Below are 21,187 nucleotides of genomic sequence, written 5' to 3' on the forward strand. Positions count from 1 at the left end.
TTGGCGACTGATACACGATAGACTTCTGCTGAACAATATCTAGCGCAACAGGTTATGGGCCCAGTCATGCAGGCCAAAGGTGGTTTAGATAATTATTCGACGGCGATGAGAAAAACTACGAACTTTGGGAAACAAGGTTTCTGGCGCATATGGAGTTGTGCGGTCTTAGGAAAGTTATCCTGGAAGACCCAAAGATAGACGAGGAAGACGAAGAAGCCCTCGCAGAGGATGAAGCAAGGAATGGAGAGGCATACGCGGAGTTAGTGCAATGCCTAGATAACAAAAGTTTATCGTTGGTAATGAGGGACGCAAAACGAGACGGGAGAAAAGCACTTGAAATTATTCGCGAACACTATGCTGGGAAGGACAAACCTCGCGTGGTGAGTTTGTACTGTAAACTTTCCTCACTCCACAAAGCTAGTAATGAAACGATTACAGATTACATTATTTGGGCAGAGACTATTTTCACATCATTGAGAAGAGCCGACGAACAAATTAGCGATGGGTTGCAGATAGCCATGGTAGTAAAGGGGCTACCGGACTCATTTAAGCCATTCGTTGTGCATGTTACCCAAACCAATGACATTGTAACGTTCGGTGAATTTAAAAGTAAATTGCGAAGTTATGAGAGCACTGAGAGATACAGGACGAGTGACGTGAAAGTAGAGGAAGACAATCTGATGAAGACTAGCGGGGCAACGAGAGCATGTGGGCGAGGAAGAGGAAGGAAAATGGACCTTGCTGACGTCGAATGCTACACGTGCGGTAAGAAAGGACACATGGCCAGAACGTGTCCTGACGGATTCCAGGGGAGACGGGAGGAACGCAGATGGGACACACCACAGCGAGGAAGAGGGCGCGGTCGGGGACGAGGACGCGACCAGGTCAAGAAAGCGGATGGTGCGGAGGCAGAGCCTGCGTTCTGTTTTTTCAAGTTGAGTGACTGTCCGACACAAAATGGAAATAGGAAAGGTCTCATGGTCGACTGTGGCGCCACAACACATATGGTCAACGACGCCACAAAGTTCAAGACAGTTGACAAAAGTTTCAGACCAGAGGACCACTTGATCGAGCTTGCTGACGGAACCAAAGTGACCGGGATGGCGAAAATGAGGGGAGACAATAAAGGAAAATCAATAAAAAGGAATGTCAATAAAAGGGAAACATGAAAAGTCTAATCAAAACTGTGAAATATGCACACAGGGAAAGTTTACGCAGAATAGAAACAGACAGGCAGACGCTAAAGCTATGACAGTGCTAGAGCTAGTTCATACAGACCTATGTGGTCCAATAGAACCAGCTGATAAAGATGGTTCCCAGTATGCAACAGCATTTACTGATGATTATAGTGGCATGGTTTTTCCCTATTTTATCAAAGCAAAGAATTATACCACAACAGCTACTGAGAAATTCATAGCAGACGTAGCTCCACATGGAAAGGTAAAATGTATAAGATCTGATAAAGGTACAGAATTTACCGGGCAGGAGTTCCAGTCTTCACTTAGAAGTAATGGGATAAGGCATGAGAACAGCTGAAAGAGGGTGGAGAACCCTATTTGAAATGTCAAAATGTATGCTATTGGAGAATAACCTCCCAAAGCAACTATGGACATACGCTGTACAGACAGCGGCTCAGATCCGCAACAGGTGTTACAGTAAACGATTAGAGCAGACACCTTACCGTGTTTTCACAGGCAAAACACCTAACCTATCTAACATGAAGATATTTGGATCTGAATGCTATGTATATAAGCAGGACAAAAAGAAGCTGGATTCTAGGTGTGAAAAAGGAATATTTGTAGGCTATGATGAATATAGTCCAGCATATAATGTGTATTATCCTGAGACAGGAAAAGTCCTAAAACATAGGCTGGTGAAATTCATCACCAAAGGTAGCGCAGATAACCAGACTCAGACAGATTATGACATGGAGGATGACATTGAGTGTTATGGTGATACACCATCAAATCACCAGGATCAGGGACCGCCTAAGGTGTGTAAAGAGTCCCGTGTTGAGACTACCGAGGCAAGTCCGACCCAGACAGATGGTATTAAGAGAGAACAGGGAGAAAGTATGCAGAGGTATCCCACTAGACAAAGAAAGGCTCCAGAATATTTAAAGGATTACCAGTGTAAAGTGGAGTGTAATAATGAGAGTGAAAATGTAAATTATTTTTACAGAGTGGTTTATGATTTCAAAACACAGGACAAGATGTAAATATCCTTTATGTGCCAACTCAAGCACTTACCAAGAGAGTAGACTTGATGACAATGGAAGGTTGACACAGAGGAGTTTTCAAGTGGGCACCCTCCTTCCTCAACGTTTCGTTGATGAGCCCACGACGCCTCCGGAGGGCTCAACAGTGACTTCTGGCGTCCCAGAAGCACCCCCCTCTATGTCAACCTGGCCTGCTACTTCGGGGCCCAGCAGGGGTCTTGCCTCTTCATCCACAGCCACTGGCTGCTTCTCTCTGCTGCCTCCGACAAGGCCTTGATGGCTAGGCGCTGGCTCTGGCCTCTCACTCCCAGGTCTCTGAGCAATCTGGTGGTAGATGTTGCCACAAACCCTCTGCACCCCACTTCCACAGGGCGGACTTCAGTGTTCCAGCCGCGATGTTGTGCTTCAGCAGCTAGCTCGGCATAGCGTAGATGTTTCCGCTCATAAGCCTCGTCCACGGAGTCCTCCCAGGGTACAGTAAGCTCAATGATGAAGACCTTCCTGCGAGAAGGGGACCAGAGTACCATGTCAGGCCTCAGGGTGGTGGTTGCAATCTCTGGAGGAAATACGAGCTGCCGGCCAACATCCACCAGCATCTTCCAATCGCAGGCTAAGCGAAGCTGGCCTTGCTCCAGTGGTGTGGAGCTGCTCCTGATTACCTTAGCCCCCTCACGGACAAAGATGGTTGTTTGCCGGGGGTCAGATGCTGATAGTGGCAGGGAGTTGGTGGCGACTCGTTTGTTTTCCAGGGTGGAGGCAAGGCTCTTTAGGACTTGGTTGTGACGCCAGGTGTAACGTCCCTGGGTGAGGCTGACTTTACACCCTGCAAGTATGTGTTTGAGGGAGGCTGGCCTGGAGCAGAGGGCACATCCTGGATCTTCACCCATCCATTGCTGAAGATTCACTGGTGTTGGAAGGACGTCATATGTAGCTCTGATGATAAAGCTAATTCGTCTCGCTTCCATGTCCCATAAATCCTTCCAGCTGATCTTCCTCCTCTCCACACTCTCCCACCGTGTCCACTGTCCCTGTTTAACAAGGGAGACCGCCTTAGCCCACCTTGCGGCTTCCTCCTGGTGGCCTACTTCCTCCACCACCATCTTCCTCCGTTCTGGAGCTGTGGCTCTGTTCCAAGCTGGGCAGTTACTTGTTAACCCGAGGCCTCCTCTTCCTTGCTGAACATGTCCCACGATGTCCGCATGTCTGAGAGCTGTTGTTGCCTCCTCCACTGCTCTGGCTGGTCTCCATTTGCGGCCTGCTGCCAAGGTCGGTGCGTTGTTACTCACTACTGCGTCTCGGGATTCATTCAGTGTCATCTGAAGTCTCACTTTAGCGCACTTGAACTCCTCTGTGAGACTAGTGAGAGGCAGTTTGAGGGCACAATCTCCGTAGAGGCCTATGGTGGAAAGGCACTGTGGGACTCCGAGCCACTTCTTAATGTAGCCGGTGACTCCTCTTTCCAGTTTCTCCACTGTTGAAATTGGGACCTCATAGACTGTACCTAAAACATTTAGAGAGGCTATGGACTCTAAGAAGTCAAAAATGTGGGCTGACGCGATGAAAGAGGAGATGAACTCTTTGACAGAGAACAAGACTTTCACTTTCACCACACTGCCAAGGGGCAAACAAGCAGTGGGAGGTCGCTGGGTATATGCAGTGAAAGAGAGCCCAGATGGATCAGAGACTTGTAAAGCCAGATATGTGGCAAAGGGGTATGGTCAAGTGGAAGGGATTGACTACAAAGAGACTTTTTCACCGACAGCTAACATGACCTCTGTCAGAGCATTGATGCAGGTGGCTGTACCCTACTCCATGCTCCGATGGACTGTGAGGTATATGTGGAACAACTGGAAGGTTTTGAGGTCAAGGTAAAAACAGGAGAACACTTAGTGTGTAAACTCAATAAGTCATTGTATGGTTTAAAACAGTCCGGACGTAACTGGAACATGTTACTGCATGATCACCTTACAGAAAATGGTTTTATACAAAATGATTCTGATCATTGTGTCTACAGCAGAGAATCTGAGAGTGAGAAGGTGATTCTGTTAGTATGGGTAGATGACTTAATCATAGCAGCAAGTAACAACGCCTCACTGAGTGATGTAAAGGAAATGTTGAAGAGAAGGTTTAAGATGAAAGATTTGGGTCCACTTAAACACTTGGGAATTGATTTTAGACAGAGTGAGGGAGAGATCAGAATGACCCAAAAGAGACACAGAGAAAATGTTAACAAGGTTTGGAATGTCTGAATGCAAACCGAGGTCCATCCCATGTGAGCAAAACTTAGACTTTGACAGTGAGGGTGAGGTTGTTGACTCAACAGGATACAGAGAAATAGTAGGTAGCTTGATATACATTATGATATGTACTCGACCCGACCTGAGCTGGGTGGTGAGTAAACTGTCACAGCACCTAGCAGAACCAAAGTAACAGCATTGGGGCGACAGTAAAACACCTACTGAGGTATTTAAAGGGTACTATAGATCAAGAACTAAACGACCATAAATGTGAGGAAAGCCTACAGCTTAAGAGATACAGTGATGCTGATTGGGCATCTGATCAGTGTGATAGAAGAAGCACAACTGGATATTGTTTCAGCTGAACTGACAATGGTCCAGTTATATCATGGAAGAGTAGGAAACAGACAACAGTGCAAAGCTGAGTATATGGCACTAGCGGCCACTACTCAAGAGAGTATGTACCTTGTACAGCTATTAAAGGGAATAGACAGTAGTAACAAGCATGCACCAGTTAAAATATATGAGGACAACCAGGGGGCGATAGCTTTATCTAAGAAACCAATATGCAGACAGAAGCAAACATGTTGATATATAGTATCACTTTGTACGGTCTGCACACGCAGAAGGGAAAATATCTATAGAATACTGCTCCACTGCAGATATGGTTGCTGATGTCCTTACCAAGCCGGTGACGAAGGCTAAATTTGAGAGGTTCAAAGGGTATTTGTTTGGAGAGTAATGTAAACTGGCAGGCAGATGTACAGGTTTTAGAATACTGCCATTATGCCAAAAGTTTTATTTTTGTATTTTTGTTTTGTTTTTGTATACCACTATAAACATGTCTTTGAGTGGGAGTGTTAAACATATTTGACAATATGAGAGCAAAGTCATGTGGAATAGCCTACTCATCATCATTAGAGCACGCCTGCGTGCACTGTTTAAAAGGGATGGTATTATGAGCATGCGCAAAGGGGAAAAAATAAATGGTCAGCGAGTGTTCCGAGACCAAAAGAAAAAAGATGGCGGTCTGTTGTTTTTTCTCCATGAATAACGAGGTGAGCTATCTAACCACTTTGGCGACTGATACACGATAGACTTCTGCTGAAAAATGTCTAGCGCAACAGCCACAATATATTTGTTACCCCAACTAATATGTTACTTACCTAGCTACCTATCTATACTTCAGGCTTATGTTGCCCTGCTGCTCTAGGATCTGATTTTCCTAAATAACTAAGGAACAGTATGTCTGACCCTGGATCAATGGGTAACACACTTTACACCACAAAAACAGCATCTCTGGTTACTCTGGAGCTATTCTAGCCATCAAATGTCTAGAATGTCGTTGTGTCTTGTTTGGATAGCTAGCTAGCTCTATGCTTCTATGCTTAGCTAGCTAGTCTATATTGGCTTGGTGGTAAAGTAAAGTTAACATTAATAGCTAATTGCGTCAGCTAGCTAACTATGTAATGATAAATAGGACAATTTAGCTACAATGGTACTTCTAGCTAGCTAGCTGTGTTATTAAGTCCTGTAAAGCATATACATTAAAACAGCAGCAGACTGTCACCGCCAAGCTTACAAAACAACATTGCCTTACGTTACCTCCAGATGTGCAGCTATCAACAGCTAGCACATCCTGGCATGAGGCATGACATCTTCCCAGTTCATTCTCTTTCACTGCCCGCTGCTACATTAATTACATGGATAGCTATCATAGCTAGCAAGATAGGCAGAGCTAGCTAGTAACTGTCTTCAATCATGCTGTAATGTTAGCTACTTTGAACAGTAAAGTTAGCCTAACTTTGTCACCCATGGTTGGTTGATCACGTGGCAAGCTATTGATGTGATCTTGTGGTCAAGCTCCCCAAGTCCGAACCTAAACCATTAGTAAATGAAAAAAACAACAGACCTTCGATCACAATGAAAAAAGTCAGACTTTCTTGTTTTTATCCTTGTTTAAAAAAATAAAAAAATAATAATTATGTTTTACTTTGGGCAATTTTGCTATGGCAAGCTGGAAAGAAAAAACTTAATATGCTCACGCAACCCTACAGAAGTTTCACCACATGCAGTGCCATGTAATTCCAATGGAGGGAAGAAGGGTGAAACTGATAGGATAGATAGTGAGCTATTGCCTACTGGATTCCTTACACTTCAGTTAGTCTCCCCCCTGTGGTTCTGTGGGGAACTGTAGTGTTGCCCTTAACTGAACTGTGATTGTCACCTGTTGATGAGGTCATCAGAATGCTTCCAAAAAACACATTAAGGACATGCTTTCAGTTGTAGTTGAATATGGGTCCATCTGCTTCTTTCACGCTCTATACGAGCATTTTTAACTTATGTTTTAAGTTGACAAAATGTTCTTCTATCACTGTGTATAGAATATTTATAGTTTAAAGGAATTACTATTTACTTATTCGATGCAGATATTTCCCAGGAGTCTGTAGCTAGTTCAGTAGCATTGTTGATTAGCTTACTGTAGCATTTGGTGCATTTACTGTACGTTTAAGAACTATGACAAATACTTCTTGTATATTTTGTCTCAGTTTTACCCCAACTCTAGTATCATCATTAAAGAAGTTGAACGGTCATCTTCGTCCAGTATGGTGATTTAGGGAAGTTAAGCTGCCTGTCAGATTGCAAAAAGCGTTGTAAGAAGGACAGAACAGGTAGGATAAGGTGGATGCATTTTTAAATATGGCGGGTGGTCTTTATTTCTTTAAGATTCTACATGTCCTGGAGCACCTGACGTGATAATGAACACCACTATGTAACAAGATATTTAAATAAAACAATTCACCCCCTGGCCCAATGAGCTAACAAGATTTCCATTTTCATTAAAAAATTTAACTTTTGAATGCAATTCACTCATGATTATCTGCTTCTATAAGTACACATATCATAATTAAATATTAAGTGTTCAGAGACAAGTTTATACAGGGGAAGATTGTCTCCTTTGTCCAATCAACTGGACATCGCTCTGGATAAGAGCGTCTGCCAAATGCCATTAATGTAAATAAATACAGTTTAAATAATTTCTAGTCATGAAGAAACTGGTTTAAGCAGGTGGGTTTAATGTTGTGGCTGATTGGTGTATGTAACACACTATATTTACTGATATATCTTTATATCAGTGGTCACAGTAATGCAGTATTCTGCATTATATATGCAGAAAAAAAAAATACAGATTCAAATTTATTTTGCGTTTCAACCAAGCAAATATTTTGAGGATAATTTTGTCGTTTAAAAGGTGCTGACTGGAGAAGCTACAGCAACTGCGACTGACCCTATGGAAATAATAGCACAGGCAGACAGACAGAGACAGACAGACAGACACTGGGGAAATAACTGAATGTGTTTCTAAGCCGATCAGCTTTTGGCATCTAGCATGTGTTGTAGTTGGTATCATAATATTTACATGGTCTTGGGTAGCAAGTAAAGCGCATGCATCTCTTTCATCTCTTCTCTTTTTGCGCTAGCTTAGTGACCTAGCTAACTACTTGGTTTAAAACAAACTTTTAAATTTCCACTTGCAATGGTGTCGAGGACCCGGCCCTAGGCCCCCCTGATGAGAGATTGACGGGGGATGGGTTAGAAAGGAATGCATTGTTAACCCCTCGCACACGCCATCGAGGTGGTAGTAAGAACGCCCGTAAGAAGAAAAATATGTGGTTCAGAGAATGAGCAGCCATACTTGTCAGTAGAGGAGTCTGAAGTTGGGGGACTTAGATTTAGGGTTTTAAGGAGCAAGGTTAAAGTTCTGACTGAGAATACCCCAACCCTACAGGGGAGGGGCACAATGCCTGGCTAAAGAAAAACAAAAATAAGGAAAACGGAAGGGATGTCAATACCGAAAGAAAATTAATGATTAATGGCGGATGATTTACACTCAGCTATTGGCTGGATGTCCTTTGTAGATCCCTTAAGGCGCCACAAAAAGGGGCACCTGAAGAGGGTGTTGAGATGGTGGCAGGCTTTAACGTCTGGCTTGCATGAGATCAAAGTTTGGAGGAAGTCAAGGAGAGATTATGAAACTGACACAGACACCAGTGATGAATAGGTTCATTAAAAACAACATAAGGGCTAGTGTTTTTCCACTCGTATATCAAGATGGTGGAAATTCCCAAACCAGAGGGGCCCATGAAATAAAATATTGGGGACAGTTCTTTTGAGGTATGAGAAAATGACAATTGGAAAAACAGAAATAATTAATATGGTCATTAAAAAACAGGTTATATAAGAGATAAATGTCTTCCCGCTTGACATAATGGGGGCATTTCTTATCAAAAAAGGTACACTTTTGTATGCAAAAAAGATATATAAGGGATAAGCTTTTAGACCTTAGAGTAGGATCCCAGAATTTGGCTTCAGAAGATATCTACGAGCTGGTGAAGAAAGAGCCACGCAGAACAATTATAACCAAGCTGGAGTGGTAATTATAATCTATATTACTTGTAGAAGTAGGAAAAGTAACATATTATAAGTTTACTTTTATATATCTTTTATTTCTCATTAGGGTACTATATAAAGTAGAAAAATGTAGAGAAATTATCATATTTAGATAAATATAATATTCTAGGAATAGTTTCTTTTTAAACGTCAAGAAGGGGGAGATATAGGATAAGGCTAAGGCCAAAGAGGATGGATATAGGAAGGGTGTACCTTGATTTTTAAACATCGTGGTGGAAAGGTAATTTAGAAAGAGCTAAGAGGGGTATATGTAACTTGCATGTGATTAGCAAACTGCAAAAGATGATATGTACACTGTAATCTGTATAACTCTATTCTTTTGATTGATTATAATAAAGTATATCTTACTATAATCATAGGTGATAAAGAGTCTTTAGAGGAATACATTGAATACAGGACATCGATTACCAGATTTGCATCACACCCTTCACTTCGAGACTGGGCTGGAAGTTCAGTAGAACTTACCAGGGCTCCAGGACGTTCGGAGTACTTGAGTTCGTCCCCGAGACACCTCATTGTGAGGTACTGCTCGTGGGAACGTGAGGTCTGAGCTCGGCAAGGGGTCCGTGGCTCACGACAATGGCACAAGCCAAACGGTAGCTATGTGGTTCAAGGGGTGCAAGGCTTGTTGGCTACTTCACTGAAGCTCTTGCTGCTGTGACGTTTACGTGTAAGGGCCATTATGTGTTTTATAGGCAACAGTCTTAAACTACTTACGGTTCTCTTTTCTTTTTAAATGGTCAAATACAAATCGTATTAGTCATTAATAGTTCAATTATTATGACAAAAATAGCAGAGTACGCAAGTAGAATATTGTAAAATGCAGATGCTGAATGGTTTACTTTCTGATAACACAAGATATCATTGGTCAGGGCAACCGCTGTTTATATAGATATGATCACATTACCTTCCGGTAAAAAAAAGTCTGAGAAACAAGAACATTATATTGACCTATGTACTAACAAGGCTTCCAACACACGATGCATTAATACCTGCTATGGGTACTGTAACTCTGGTGGTCTGCTTCAAACAAGATGTACCACTGAGCAGGCTACTGAGGATTCAAACAAATATTCTCTTTGAATCAACAACCAAATAGGGCTGTGTTTCTCTAAGCCTTAACGCTGCATCGTTCTTAAGTTATACCTTAAGCTCTACCTTTGGCTCTACCACGTTTCAGTGTCTTTCCTGAAACATTCTTAGCTAAGTATACCTTCTGTATGTGGTACAGAAGATATACCACATATATAGGTATATGTGGTAATGCACTGTGTGTTGGAAGCCTTGTCAGTGCATAGGTCAAGATAATGTTCTTGGTGCTTTGGGTTTTTTTTTAGGGGTCTTTCTTTCCTTTTGCCACCATTGTGACTTTATCTCTCACTTTAAACATAGTTTTTGTGTTGAATATGTTAATGTTAAGTGCAAAAAAGGCATTTAAGAAAATATTCATGATATACACTCACTAAGGACTTGATTGGGAACACCTACTTAGTAATCTAATCAGCCAATTGTGAGGCAGCAGTGCAATGCAATGAGTGTAGGTGCCAGACAGGGTGGTTTGAGTATCTCAGAAACTGCTGATCTCCTGGGATTTTCAGGCACAAAAGTCTACAGTCTACAGTAAATGGTGTGGAAAAAAAGCACTCTGAGCACCAGTTCTGTGGGCAGAAATACCTTGTTTACAAGAGAGGTCCAAGGTGAATGGCCAGACTGGTCAAAGTATAATTAATATGTTAAAAAGTGCTCACTGAGTGTATGTTTGAATTCAATAATGGATTCAAAATAATGAAATTATGGGGAAGATCTCACACCTGTATTGGGGCAGATAATTTTTCTGAACTCTTCTCTTCTAAAGAGCTGGATTCCAGAGACTCCAGAATCCTGTGAACAAAACATGGAGACAGAGCATCCAGTTAACAGTACAATAGGTAAGATTTGTATGTTAAAACATTGTTACAAGACCATTGTTATTACCTTTGATCACTTGTGAACATTCCTCTGAAGTCTAGTGGAGGACCCATTGAATGATCACTCTTCATAGACAGACAGCTGGGCACAGGTGACCCTGCTCTTTCTACCTGGGCTCTGTGAACAAAACATGGAGACAGATCTTCCAGTTAAACTCATCCTCTTACTGCAGCTCTAACTCACAGCACATGGAGACACATTTTCCAGTTAACAGTACAATAGGTAAGATTTGTATGTTAAAACATTGTTACAAGACCATTGTAAATCCCCTCCTATCATTGAAAAAGGCCCACTGGCATGCTGACTCGGGTTTCAAAATATACAGTTGATGGGCCGTCAGTCTGTACGAAAATATTGTATAGCTGTACAGTTTTTCAAGCTCATTGGTAGAAAATTGGTTCTAATTGCTTCAGCCAATGGCATTTTAACATCAGCGCATTCACAGAGAAGGCGTGTGATAAACAGTGTTGTGGTTTCAGGGTGTTTGTTTCTGCAATTCCTCTCTTGACTGTAAGAAGTCCAAAATAAACCTAATGTACCTTTAAACTCATCCTCTCACTGCAGCTGTAACTCACAACACATCTAAAAATAAAACATCCACCTACATCTGAAAGTTGTCCGTGACCTTGACCTGTAATTAAACAGTTGTGTCAATTTATAGCGATTTCATTACCTTTGATCACTTGTGAATGTTCCTCTGAAGTCTAGTGGAGGACCCATTGAATGATCACTCTTCATGGACAGACAGCTAGGCACAGGTGACCCTGCTCTTTCTACCTGGACCCTGTGAACAAAACATGGAGACAGAGCTTCCAGTTAAACTCACCCTCTTACTGCAGCTCTAACTCAGCACATGGAGACACATCTTCCAGTTAACAGTACAATAGGTAAGATTTGTATGTTTCCTCCCGTACGGCAAAGAATCTTGGGGTGACTCTTGATAACTGCCTCACCCTGGCTCCACAAGTATCCTCCACTGCCAGAACCTGCAGGTTCTTTCTGTATAATATACGCCGTATCCGTCATCTCCTGACGGAGAAAGCCACCCAGCTCCTAGTCCAGGCGCTCGTCATTTCCCGCCTGGATTACTGCAACTCCCTCCTAGCCGGTCTCCCAGCGTGTGCCATCAAGCCCCTCCAGCTGGTCCAGAATGCTGCAGCCCGCCTGATCACCAGTCAGCCCAGGTCGGCTCATGTCACCCCGCTTCTCATTGGCCTCCACTGGCTTCCTATTGCCACACGCATCCGTTTCAAGGCCCTAGTGCTGGCATTTCAGGCTGCTAAGGGGACTGCCCCACCTTACATACAATCCCTGATCACTCCCTACTCCCCAGCTAGACCACTCCGGTCTGCCAGCTCTGGTCGCCTTATGGTCCCCTCTCTACCTGCACGTTCACGCCTGTTTTCCGTTCTGGTTCCTCAGTGGTGGAATGACTTGCCTACCACTGTCAGAACAGCAGAATCCCTCCCTCTATTTCGACGCAGACTCAAAACCCACCTTGTCAAACTCTACCTTAGTCCTCCCTCCTGATTTCCCCTGCCCCTCCTTTCTGATATCCCTATCCTTGTCTAATCCCCCCCACCCCCCAAAAAAAAAAGAAAAAAGAAAATGCACTTATGATGACAACTATGTTTAGAACAGCATTTCATGTGTATTTTGCTAGTTCTGGATGTGATGCTTTGACTTATTACATTACATTACATTATTGGCATTTGGCAGACGCTCTTATCCAGAGCGACGTACAGTTGATTAGACTAAGCAGGAGACAATCCTCCCCTGGGGCAATGCAGGGTTAAGGGCCTTGCTCAAGGGCCCAACGGCTGTGCGGATCTTATTGTGGCTACACCGGGATTCGAACCCCCAACCTTGCCTGTCCCAGTCATTTACCTTAACCACTACGCTACAGGCCGCCCCTACTTATGGTAGAACCTATGCACTTGTAAGTCGCTTTGGATTAAAAGCGTCTGCCAAATGACTAAAATGTAAATGTAAAATGTTAAAACATTGTTACAAGTGTAGGGGTCCTCGCACGGGACTCCAAATTATGTAGGGTCCTCGCACGGGCCGCCAAATAACGCAGGGATTTTACTCTCTACGAAACCGGGGCGCCAGTTAAACGTTGTGTAGCAGTATAACTGCAAAAAGTAATCAGTCTCTTAAAATTACTATTATCAGAAATATCTAACCACAAATTTAGTATTTTAATTAATAATTAAAATAACCAATATTAATGATTAAACGTACCGATAACCTGAAGGTTGGAAGTTCTTCGAAAGACTGCTTTAACTCGGCTCTCATGTCTATGTGATTCCAAAACGGACACCGGGGTTTAATAAAATATATTTATTAAACAAACGTAAAACACAGAACAGATAAACTAACAGGAAGTTAGTAAGGAAATTTAGTTGGGTATGTGTGTGTGTGTGTGTGTGTGGCGCGCGCGAGCGCGCGTGTTGCTTGAACAAAGGAAAGGTAAAAGTTGGAGTAGCTGGCTTGGGTAAGCTAGAGTTCTGGGTGTGTTAGTTATTGTTAGCTGTGAGAAGACTACTTGCGTAGTTTACTCTATATATGCGCAAAAGACGGCGAATCAATTCATGTACATATATAGCTAACAAAATACATTCCAATGATAAGACGGCAAATATGGAAACACAGATTCACAAAAACAGTTAAGACTAAACTAAACACTGGCTATGCCTGAATGTTTGTTCTCTTACTGAGTCCATACGCATTGGATCCAAAAGACGTGCTGTCCTTGTAGGAGCCGCGATGGTGCTGTGAATGTGTGTCCTGGAGAGATACGCAGGCTGGGGCGTCTTAGCCGCGCGTTGTCGTCTGGTCCGCTCGGTTGCTGGAAGGATGTTCGTTGGTCCCTTTTCCGGGTTGAAAAGTTCGTTGTTCTTTGGTGAGCTTTGCAGGGGTAAACTGATGTAGCGTTCCGCGTACACCAGTTTCCACTCGCTATAGGCCACGAAGTTACCGCGAGGTAACTGGGTGTGTCTGTAGGCCTGGTAGTGCGCTGTGCAGCATTCAGCCTCTGTCCGAGTCTCGGAGCAGATGAGCTGAAGCGAATGGCCACAAAGGCTGCGTCGAAGAGAAGAAGCAGAAGAGGCAGAAGAAGCAGAAGAGGCAGAAGAAGCAGAAGAGAGATCCCAAGAACGTGTCTTGCTCTTATACGGGACCGTTTATTGCTCCCGCCATTACGGGATTGGCTGAACCAAGTTAGACGTCATTCGTGGTGGACGTCGCAGAATTTTCCTGTGGGAATGTGGAAGTTGTAGTCCCTACATCCCCCCTGTGGTCTCAGGATGCGGCTGAAGCCAGTGTTCCTTGAGAGCATAAAAGTCAGTTCACAGTCCACAGGTCAAGTACATTGGGTCGGTAACACAGTTCACAATTGACTGACAAACATCCAGGCATTTATCAACAATTAACTAAACTGGTCTAAAACACGTGATACAAACAATGTGAAACACTAAGGTCGAACAGTGAATACATTGTCACAAAACATAAGAAACCTTGGTGAAAGGGTTAGTCGTTTTGTTAGTTCAGGTGTTTTGTTAGTTATTGGATGGTGTCCAGAAGGTGGAGCACCAACAGGAATGACCCAGCCATGAAAATGTTCAGATGATGTAGGGGTCTAGGATGGAGAGGCTGTAGCCTTTTTGGAAGTCTTGTTCAGACTGACCAATTGTTCTAGTCCCTCCAGTCAGGTTGCTGACGAGGGTTGTCATCTGAAATATGTGGGGACATTTTCAAATTAGGGCAGCTTTCTGTATCCAAGCTTAACCTTATGGCTGTGTCATCAGGAAGGAAATGGAGAGGTGGTCTCATTTCTAAATGATGTAGTAAGCTCACAAGTGGTCTTGTCTTGCTTGGGGAAGAGGTGGAGTAAGGCACACTGGGGTGTGGCAATATACTTGTAAAGATTACACTGTAGTTTCTACATGCAATACTTTATGATGGTTCAGTAGGTGTAGAAAGAAGCAATGAACGTTTATGAGTTATAACAGGTGTCGGATTTAACTCTACAGTACCTACTTACGATCTGCGTTTGCTGCTGCTACATGCAAATCTAAGTGGCTGCTATAAACTACCAGTATATTTTACCTCCCCCCTTTGGTAGGAAAGGTGTGCAAAAGAAAGTGGTCAAAGCTTCAGCTGGGAGTCTGCCTGTGAGGAGACCACGGCTATAGATCAGTCTTATTCAGTCTTTTGATGGAGGTTGAACAAGACCAGATAGCTCTTTGGAGTGGTTACTCAAGGCATACACACTACTGAACAAAGGTTAGAGGCTTTAGTTGTCCTCAGAGGAACTGAAGAAGCTCTCTTCAGACAAGGTATCTTCCCTATCAGAGACATGCTGGTGACTCTGAGGCTTGGGCCTACCGGGTCGGTCTTCTCTCCAATTCCGGCTGGAATCAGAGTGTGAGAAGCGACCACGGTGGCTCTTAACCGGGAACTTACTCACATGCCGTTGTTTTGAGCCATTAAACTTTAATGGGGCAACTTGGGAAGTGCCGGCAGGCTTGGTTGGAACAACGTGCTTAGCTGTTTCCAATACCTCGTTCCTGGGCACAATCCTTAAAGTGTCCCAGACCATTTGGGCTTCATTTCTTAATTCAAGGGCTGAGTGTTGGCCCCTTGAAAACAGTGAAACATGAGTTCGGACGCAGGGGTGCAGGTTGTGCACAAAAAGGGATTTGAAGGCTTGATCTTCATCTAAGCCTGGTCCGTTTCTGCCCTGGAAAAATGCATGTTTAAGTCGTTGGTAAAAGTCTTTTGGTCGTTCTGTACGGCTATGTTTAACCTCCACAGATTTGATCATGGCTGTGGCCTGATCAAACCGTGGCAGGTACTCAGCTACCAACGCTTCACAAACCTTGGGATAGCTGGAACGAACCTGTGGTGGAAGTTGTTCCATAAATGTATGGATCTCTCTGGTAGAGGTTTTCCATACAAGTCGTACCTTTTCTCGATCGGTTGCCCTGGGCAGATCCGAGAGACAGTAGTCAACTTCTCTCAAGTAACTCTGAATGTTAAATTCGGAGTCCTTGGGGTCAAATGTGTGGACATACTTCGCCATGGCCTCTAGCTCCTCAAAGCGAAGACCATGTGAAGTTGCACTAGTCTGCCTGTTTGGAGAAGGAGAGCCTGAAATTACATTTGAATGTGAATGCGTTTCATGCGGAGCTCGACGTCCTCAGTTTGGTTTAGGGGGTGGAGCTACAAAACTGTCATTCTCACAATGGTTGGCAGAAGATGAATTGTCGCTGTCAGTGTACTGTACAGAGCTGTCACCTATCCTCTCAGTTATAAAGGGAAAGCTAGCGGGATTAGTGTTGCTTTTTGTGTGCCCAATTAATAACGTTAGATCTCCTCTACCGTGTCCACGGGAGGGTTCCCTGACCTCCTCACGAGAGGGGTGGGCATGGAAGGTGGAGTCCTGTACTTGCCTGACTGTTTCTCCCTTGCGGAGATGGACCACCGTTGGGATGGAGTCCCCCCTTTCCCTCTCCAGGGAAGAGGTGGGCAAACCATTGCATGGGTGGTCAACAGCACTGCAATCTGAGGAGACTGACGAGTCTCCATCAGAGCAAGCTGTGGAACCGGGATCTGACAAACCCGAATCAATTTGTGACCCCCCTTCCCCCGCCTTGTGGTGTAAGGAGGAAGCAGGAGAAGCTGGAGTTGGGCAAGCCTGAGAAAGCAGGCTTACAGAAGAGAGTGGATGTGGTAGCTTGTGGCATCCACTTTTCAACTGAAATAATTCCTCTCTGTAGGAACTAAGATCTGATTCGGCTGAATGCAGATCACGCAAGTATTGTACTGCCTTCTTGCCAACAGTTTGAAGCTCAAGTAAAACACTGGTGTGTTGTCCTTTGAGGTATGCCATCTCTGATTCTAAGTTTTTGTTGCTCTGAAGAGCAAGACTAATCTGTAAAATTCAAGACCAGGCAACTTAGAATTGGGTCTTTTGACTGGGTGGGGGAGTGACCTTTCTCGTTAATAAGTGAGAACATTTCTTTCCTACAATCAGTGAGGTTCATCTGATTCAGGAAAGCTATGTAGCCAGGTGCTAAACCATGGGCTAAAAAGGAAAGGTACTCATCAATAGATATGGGTTCCATATCTCAAGCCAAATAAAGCTAAAAGCTAAATCAGTAACTTAAGAGGGTACTCTTGAAGTTAACAATTTGACAAGGGCCTTGAGCTCCAAACAGTTGGCAATGAATTGTTTCCCAATATCACAATCCAACATACAAGTTGTGATGAAGGAAAAAGAATTTAAAACGCTCTTTGATTATTCTCTAACTATAGTACAAGGTAGCTGTAGCATCACACAGGGACTCGAGTTGCACTAGCGGTACTGCAATGCAACAACAGCAAAATGACCGAACATATGGCGGATATTCAGACCGTAAAATAGGAACTGTGATGCTCATCACATTAATCCTAAATACCAGAGATTGAAATTACAATGAATTTAGAATTTAAAAGTAACATTCAATTAATTATTAAAATTACTTTGACAAAGTAATTATAATTAATAATACAGTGCGGCTAGTAATACTATTGTTGATAATACGTATTATACCGGAAGGTAAATTCCAATCAACAAACTACCGTGTAAGATTATGAATGTAATGCCACAATGTTACACGAGGGGGCAGTATATTGAGAAAGCGGCTGATGCATGCTTTCAAAAATGGTACAAGGGTGACATCTAGTGGTCTTTTCAGAAAATTGCACTTGTGGCAATTTAGCTGAGAAAGAATGCCGAGAATTCGTTCTGGAGTCACGTGACAGGAGCCAAAGCTCGTCTTTCTCATGCAGACTCCAAATATGGAGGGGAATTCGTTATGAAGTCACAACACATGGAATTTGAGCCAAAGCTAGTCTTCCTCACACGGGGCGCCAAAATATGTAGGGGTCCTCGCACGGGACTCCAAATTATGTAGGGTCCTCGCACGGGCCGCCAAATAACGCAGGGATTTTTCTCTCTACGAAACCGGGGCGCCAGTTAAACGTTGTGTAGCAGTATAACTGCAAAAAGTAATCAGTCTCATAAAATTACTATTATCAGAAATATCTAACCACAAATTTAGTATTTTAATTAATAATTAAAATAACCAATATTATTCGACACTGTGGATCACTCCATCAGCAACGGGCATCTGTGGCACAGCCCTGGACTGGATTGAGTCCTACCTCTCTGGTCGCTCCTTCCAGGTTGCCTGGGCTGGTTCGGTATCGACACCTCGGCCCCTCGCCACAGGAGTTCCCCAGGGCTCAGTCCTAGGCCCGCTTCTTTTTTCTCTTTACACTCGCTCCCTTGGCCCTGCGATCACTACACATGGGCTATCCTATCACTGCTACGCGGACGATACCCAACTCTTCGTCTCGTTCCCACCGTCTGATACGCAGGTTTCAGCCCGTATCTCTGCTTGCCTGAGGGACATCCAGAGCTGGATGGACAACCACCATCTAAAGCTCAACCCAGGCAAGACTGAAATGATATTCATCCCTACTAATACCTCTCCCCATCTGGATCTCTCCATTTCCCTCGGCGATACCACACTCACGCCGTCACCCAGTGCAAGGAACCTCGGTGTGGTGATGGACAGCAGACTGTCCCTTTCCGAGAACATTGCGGCGGTGACCCGGTCTTGCAGGTTCTTCCTATACAACATACGGAGAATCCGCCCCTTTCTCACCCCCTACTCGACCCAGCTCCTGGTCCAAGCGATGGTTCTGTCCCGCCTGGACTACTGCAATTCCCTTTTGGCTGGCCTCCCAGCATCCGCCATCAGACCCCTCCAACTTATCCAGAATGCAGCAGCTCGTCTGGTCTTCAACCTTCCCAAATACTCGCACGTCACCCCCCTGCTTACTACCCTCCACTGGCTGCCTGTCATGGCTCGCATCAAATTCAAAACATTGGTGCTAGCCTTCCAAGCAGTTAAGGGGTCTTCCCCAGCTTATCTACAAAAAATCATCAGACCCTACACCCCTGCCAGACCTCTTCGTTCAGCCTCCACAAGCTGCTTGGCACCTCCCCCTCTCCGAACCTCCACCTCACGCTCACGACTGCTGTCTGTTCTGGCTCCACGGTGGTGGAACGAACTCCCCGTTGAGGTCAGAACTGTAGAATCTCTCCCCACCTTCAAACGCAAGCTGAAGACACACCTCTTCAAGCAGCACCTCTCCCCATCCCTCCCTACCTCCCTGTGAACCTTAATTGTCGTCTCTGTGACTTGCTTTGTGTATCGGTATTTTTTAGTTGGCTAGGTAAGCAGCCTGTTTGCTCTGTTTGTTTGTTTCTTGTTTAAAAAAAATAAAATAAAAAAAAATAAATAAATGGCCCTCGTCCTTATCTTTGTTGTACAGGTAGCAGTTCAAATTGTACTTCCCTCTAGGGTCTTTCAGCAAACTTATCCCTGGTTATGGATATGCACTTTGTTGTACGTCGCTCTGGATAAGAGCGTCTTCCAAATGCCAATAATGTAATGTAATGTAATGTAATGATTAAACGTACCAATAACCTAAAGGTTGGAAGTTCTTCGAAAGACTGCTTTAACTCGGCTCTCATGTCTATGTGATTCCAAAACGGACACCGGGGTTTAATAAAATATATTTATTAAACAAACGTAAAACACAGAACAGATAAACTAACGGGAAGTTAGTAAGGAAATTTAGTTGGGTGTGTGTGTGCGTGTGTGTGTCGCTTGAACAAAGGAAAGGTAAAAGTGGGAGTAGCTAGCTTGGGTAAGCTAGAGTTCTGGGCGTGTTAGGTATTGTTAGCTGTGAGAAGACTACTTGCGTAGTTTACTCTATATATGCGCAAAAGACGGCGGATCAATTCACGTACATATATAGCTAACAAAATACATTCCAATGATAAGACGGCAAATATGGAAACACAGATTCACAAAAACAGTTAAGACTAAACTAAACTAAACACTGGCTATGCCTGAATGTTTGTTCTCTTACTGAGTCCATACGCATTGGATCCAAAAGACGTGCTGTCCTTGTAGGAGCCGCGATGGTGCTGTGTGTCCTGGAGAGATGCGCAGGCTGGGGCGTCTTAGCCGAGTGTTGTCGTCTGGTCCGCTCGGTTGCTGGAAGGATGTTCGTTGGTCCCTTTTCCGGGTGGAAAAGTTTGTTGCTGTTGTTCTTTGGTGAGCTTTGCAGGGGTAAACTGATGTAGCGTTCCGCGTACACCAGTTTCCACTCGCTATAGGCCACGAAGTTACCGCGAGGTAACTGGGTGTGTCCGTAGGCCTGGTAGTGCGCTGTGCAGCATTCAGCCTCTGTCCGAGTCTCGGAGCAGATGAGCTGAAGCGAATGGCCACAAAGGCTGCGTCGAAGAGAAGAAGCAGAAGAGGCAGAAGAAGCAGAAGAAGCAGAAGAGAGATCCCAAGAACGTGTCTTGCTCTTATACGGGACCGTTTATTGCTCCCGCCATTACGGGATTGGCTGAACCAAGTTAGACGTCATTCGTGGTGGACGTCCATTGTAAATCCCCTCCTATCATTGAAAAAGGCCCACTGGCATGCTGACTCACCCGCTGCCTGTCCCTAAATTCGGGTTTCAAAATATACAGTTGGGCCGTCCAAAATATTGTATAGCTGTACAGTTTTTCAAGCTCATTGGTAGAACATTGGTTCCAATTGCTTCAGCCAATGGCATTTTAACGTCAGCGCATTCACAGAGAAGGCGTGTGATAAACAGTGTTGTGGTTTCAGGGTGTTTGTTTCTGCAATTCCTCTCTTGACTGTAAGAAGTCCAAAATAAACCTAATGTACCTTTAAACTCATCCTCTCACTGTAGCTGTAACTCACAACACATCTAAAAATAAAACATGCACCTACACCTGAAAGTTGTCTGTGACCTTGACGTTTAATTAAACAGTTGTGTCAATTTATACCCATTTCATTACCTTTGATCACTTGTGAACTCTCCTCTGAAGTCTAGTGGAGGACCCATTGAATGATCACTCTTCATGGACAGACAGCTGGGTACAGGTGACCCTGCTCTTTCTACCCGGACCCTGTGAACAAAACATGGAGACAGAGCTACCAGTTAAACTCATCCTCTTACTGCAGCTCTAACTCACAGCAAATCGGAATATGACATAATACACCTCACATATACCTGAAAGGTGCCAGTGACATTTCACTATAATCAAACAGCACATAACATCCACCTACAGCTGACAGTCACACTCAAGTGTAATTAAACAGAACTGTCAATCACTGTCATACTGCAGTGCCAGCAGCTGGACCAT

At 44.0% G+C, this 21,187-nt stretch overlaps 1 protein-coding gene across 1 annotated transcript in view; it reads right to left on the reverse strand.

The window, feature by feature from the left end:
* The window catches only part of LOC133140507 (NACHT, LRR and PYD domains-containing protein 3-like), a gene marked incomplete at its 5' end in the record, with an annotated part of 65,258 nt that extends 44,309 nt beyond the window's left edge, over positions 1–20,949 (reverse strand). The window contains 5 exons of the mRNA XM_061260509.1: positions 2,425–3,070; positions 3,278–3,829; positions 11,570–11,673; positions 20,465–20,477; positions 20,840–20,949. Coding sequence (XP_061116493.1) covers positions 2,425–3,070; positions 3,278–3,829; positions 11,570–11,673; positions 20,465–20,477; positions 20,840–20,949 — 1,425 coding nt within the window. The remainder of the gene's footprint in view (positions 1–2,424; positions 3,071–3,277; positions 3,830–11,569; positions 11,674–20,464; positions 20,478–20,839) is intronic.
* Positions 20,950–21,187: the final 238 nt, after the last annotated feature.

This window comes from Conger conger, chromosome 11 (genome assembly GCF_963514075.1).
Source record: "Conger conger chromosome 11, fConCon1.1, whole genome shotgun sequence".
In the NCBI taxonomy this organism is placed as follows: Eukaryota; Metazoa; Chordata; class Actinopteri; order Anguilliformes; family Congridae; genus Conger; species Conger conger.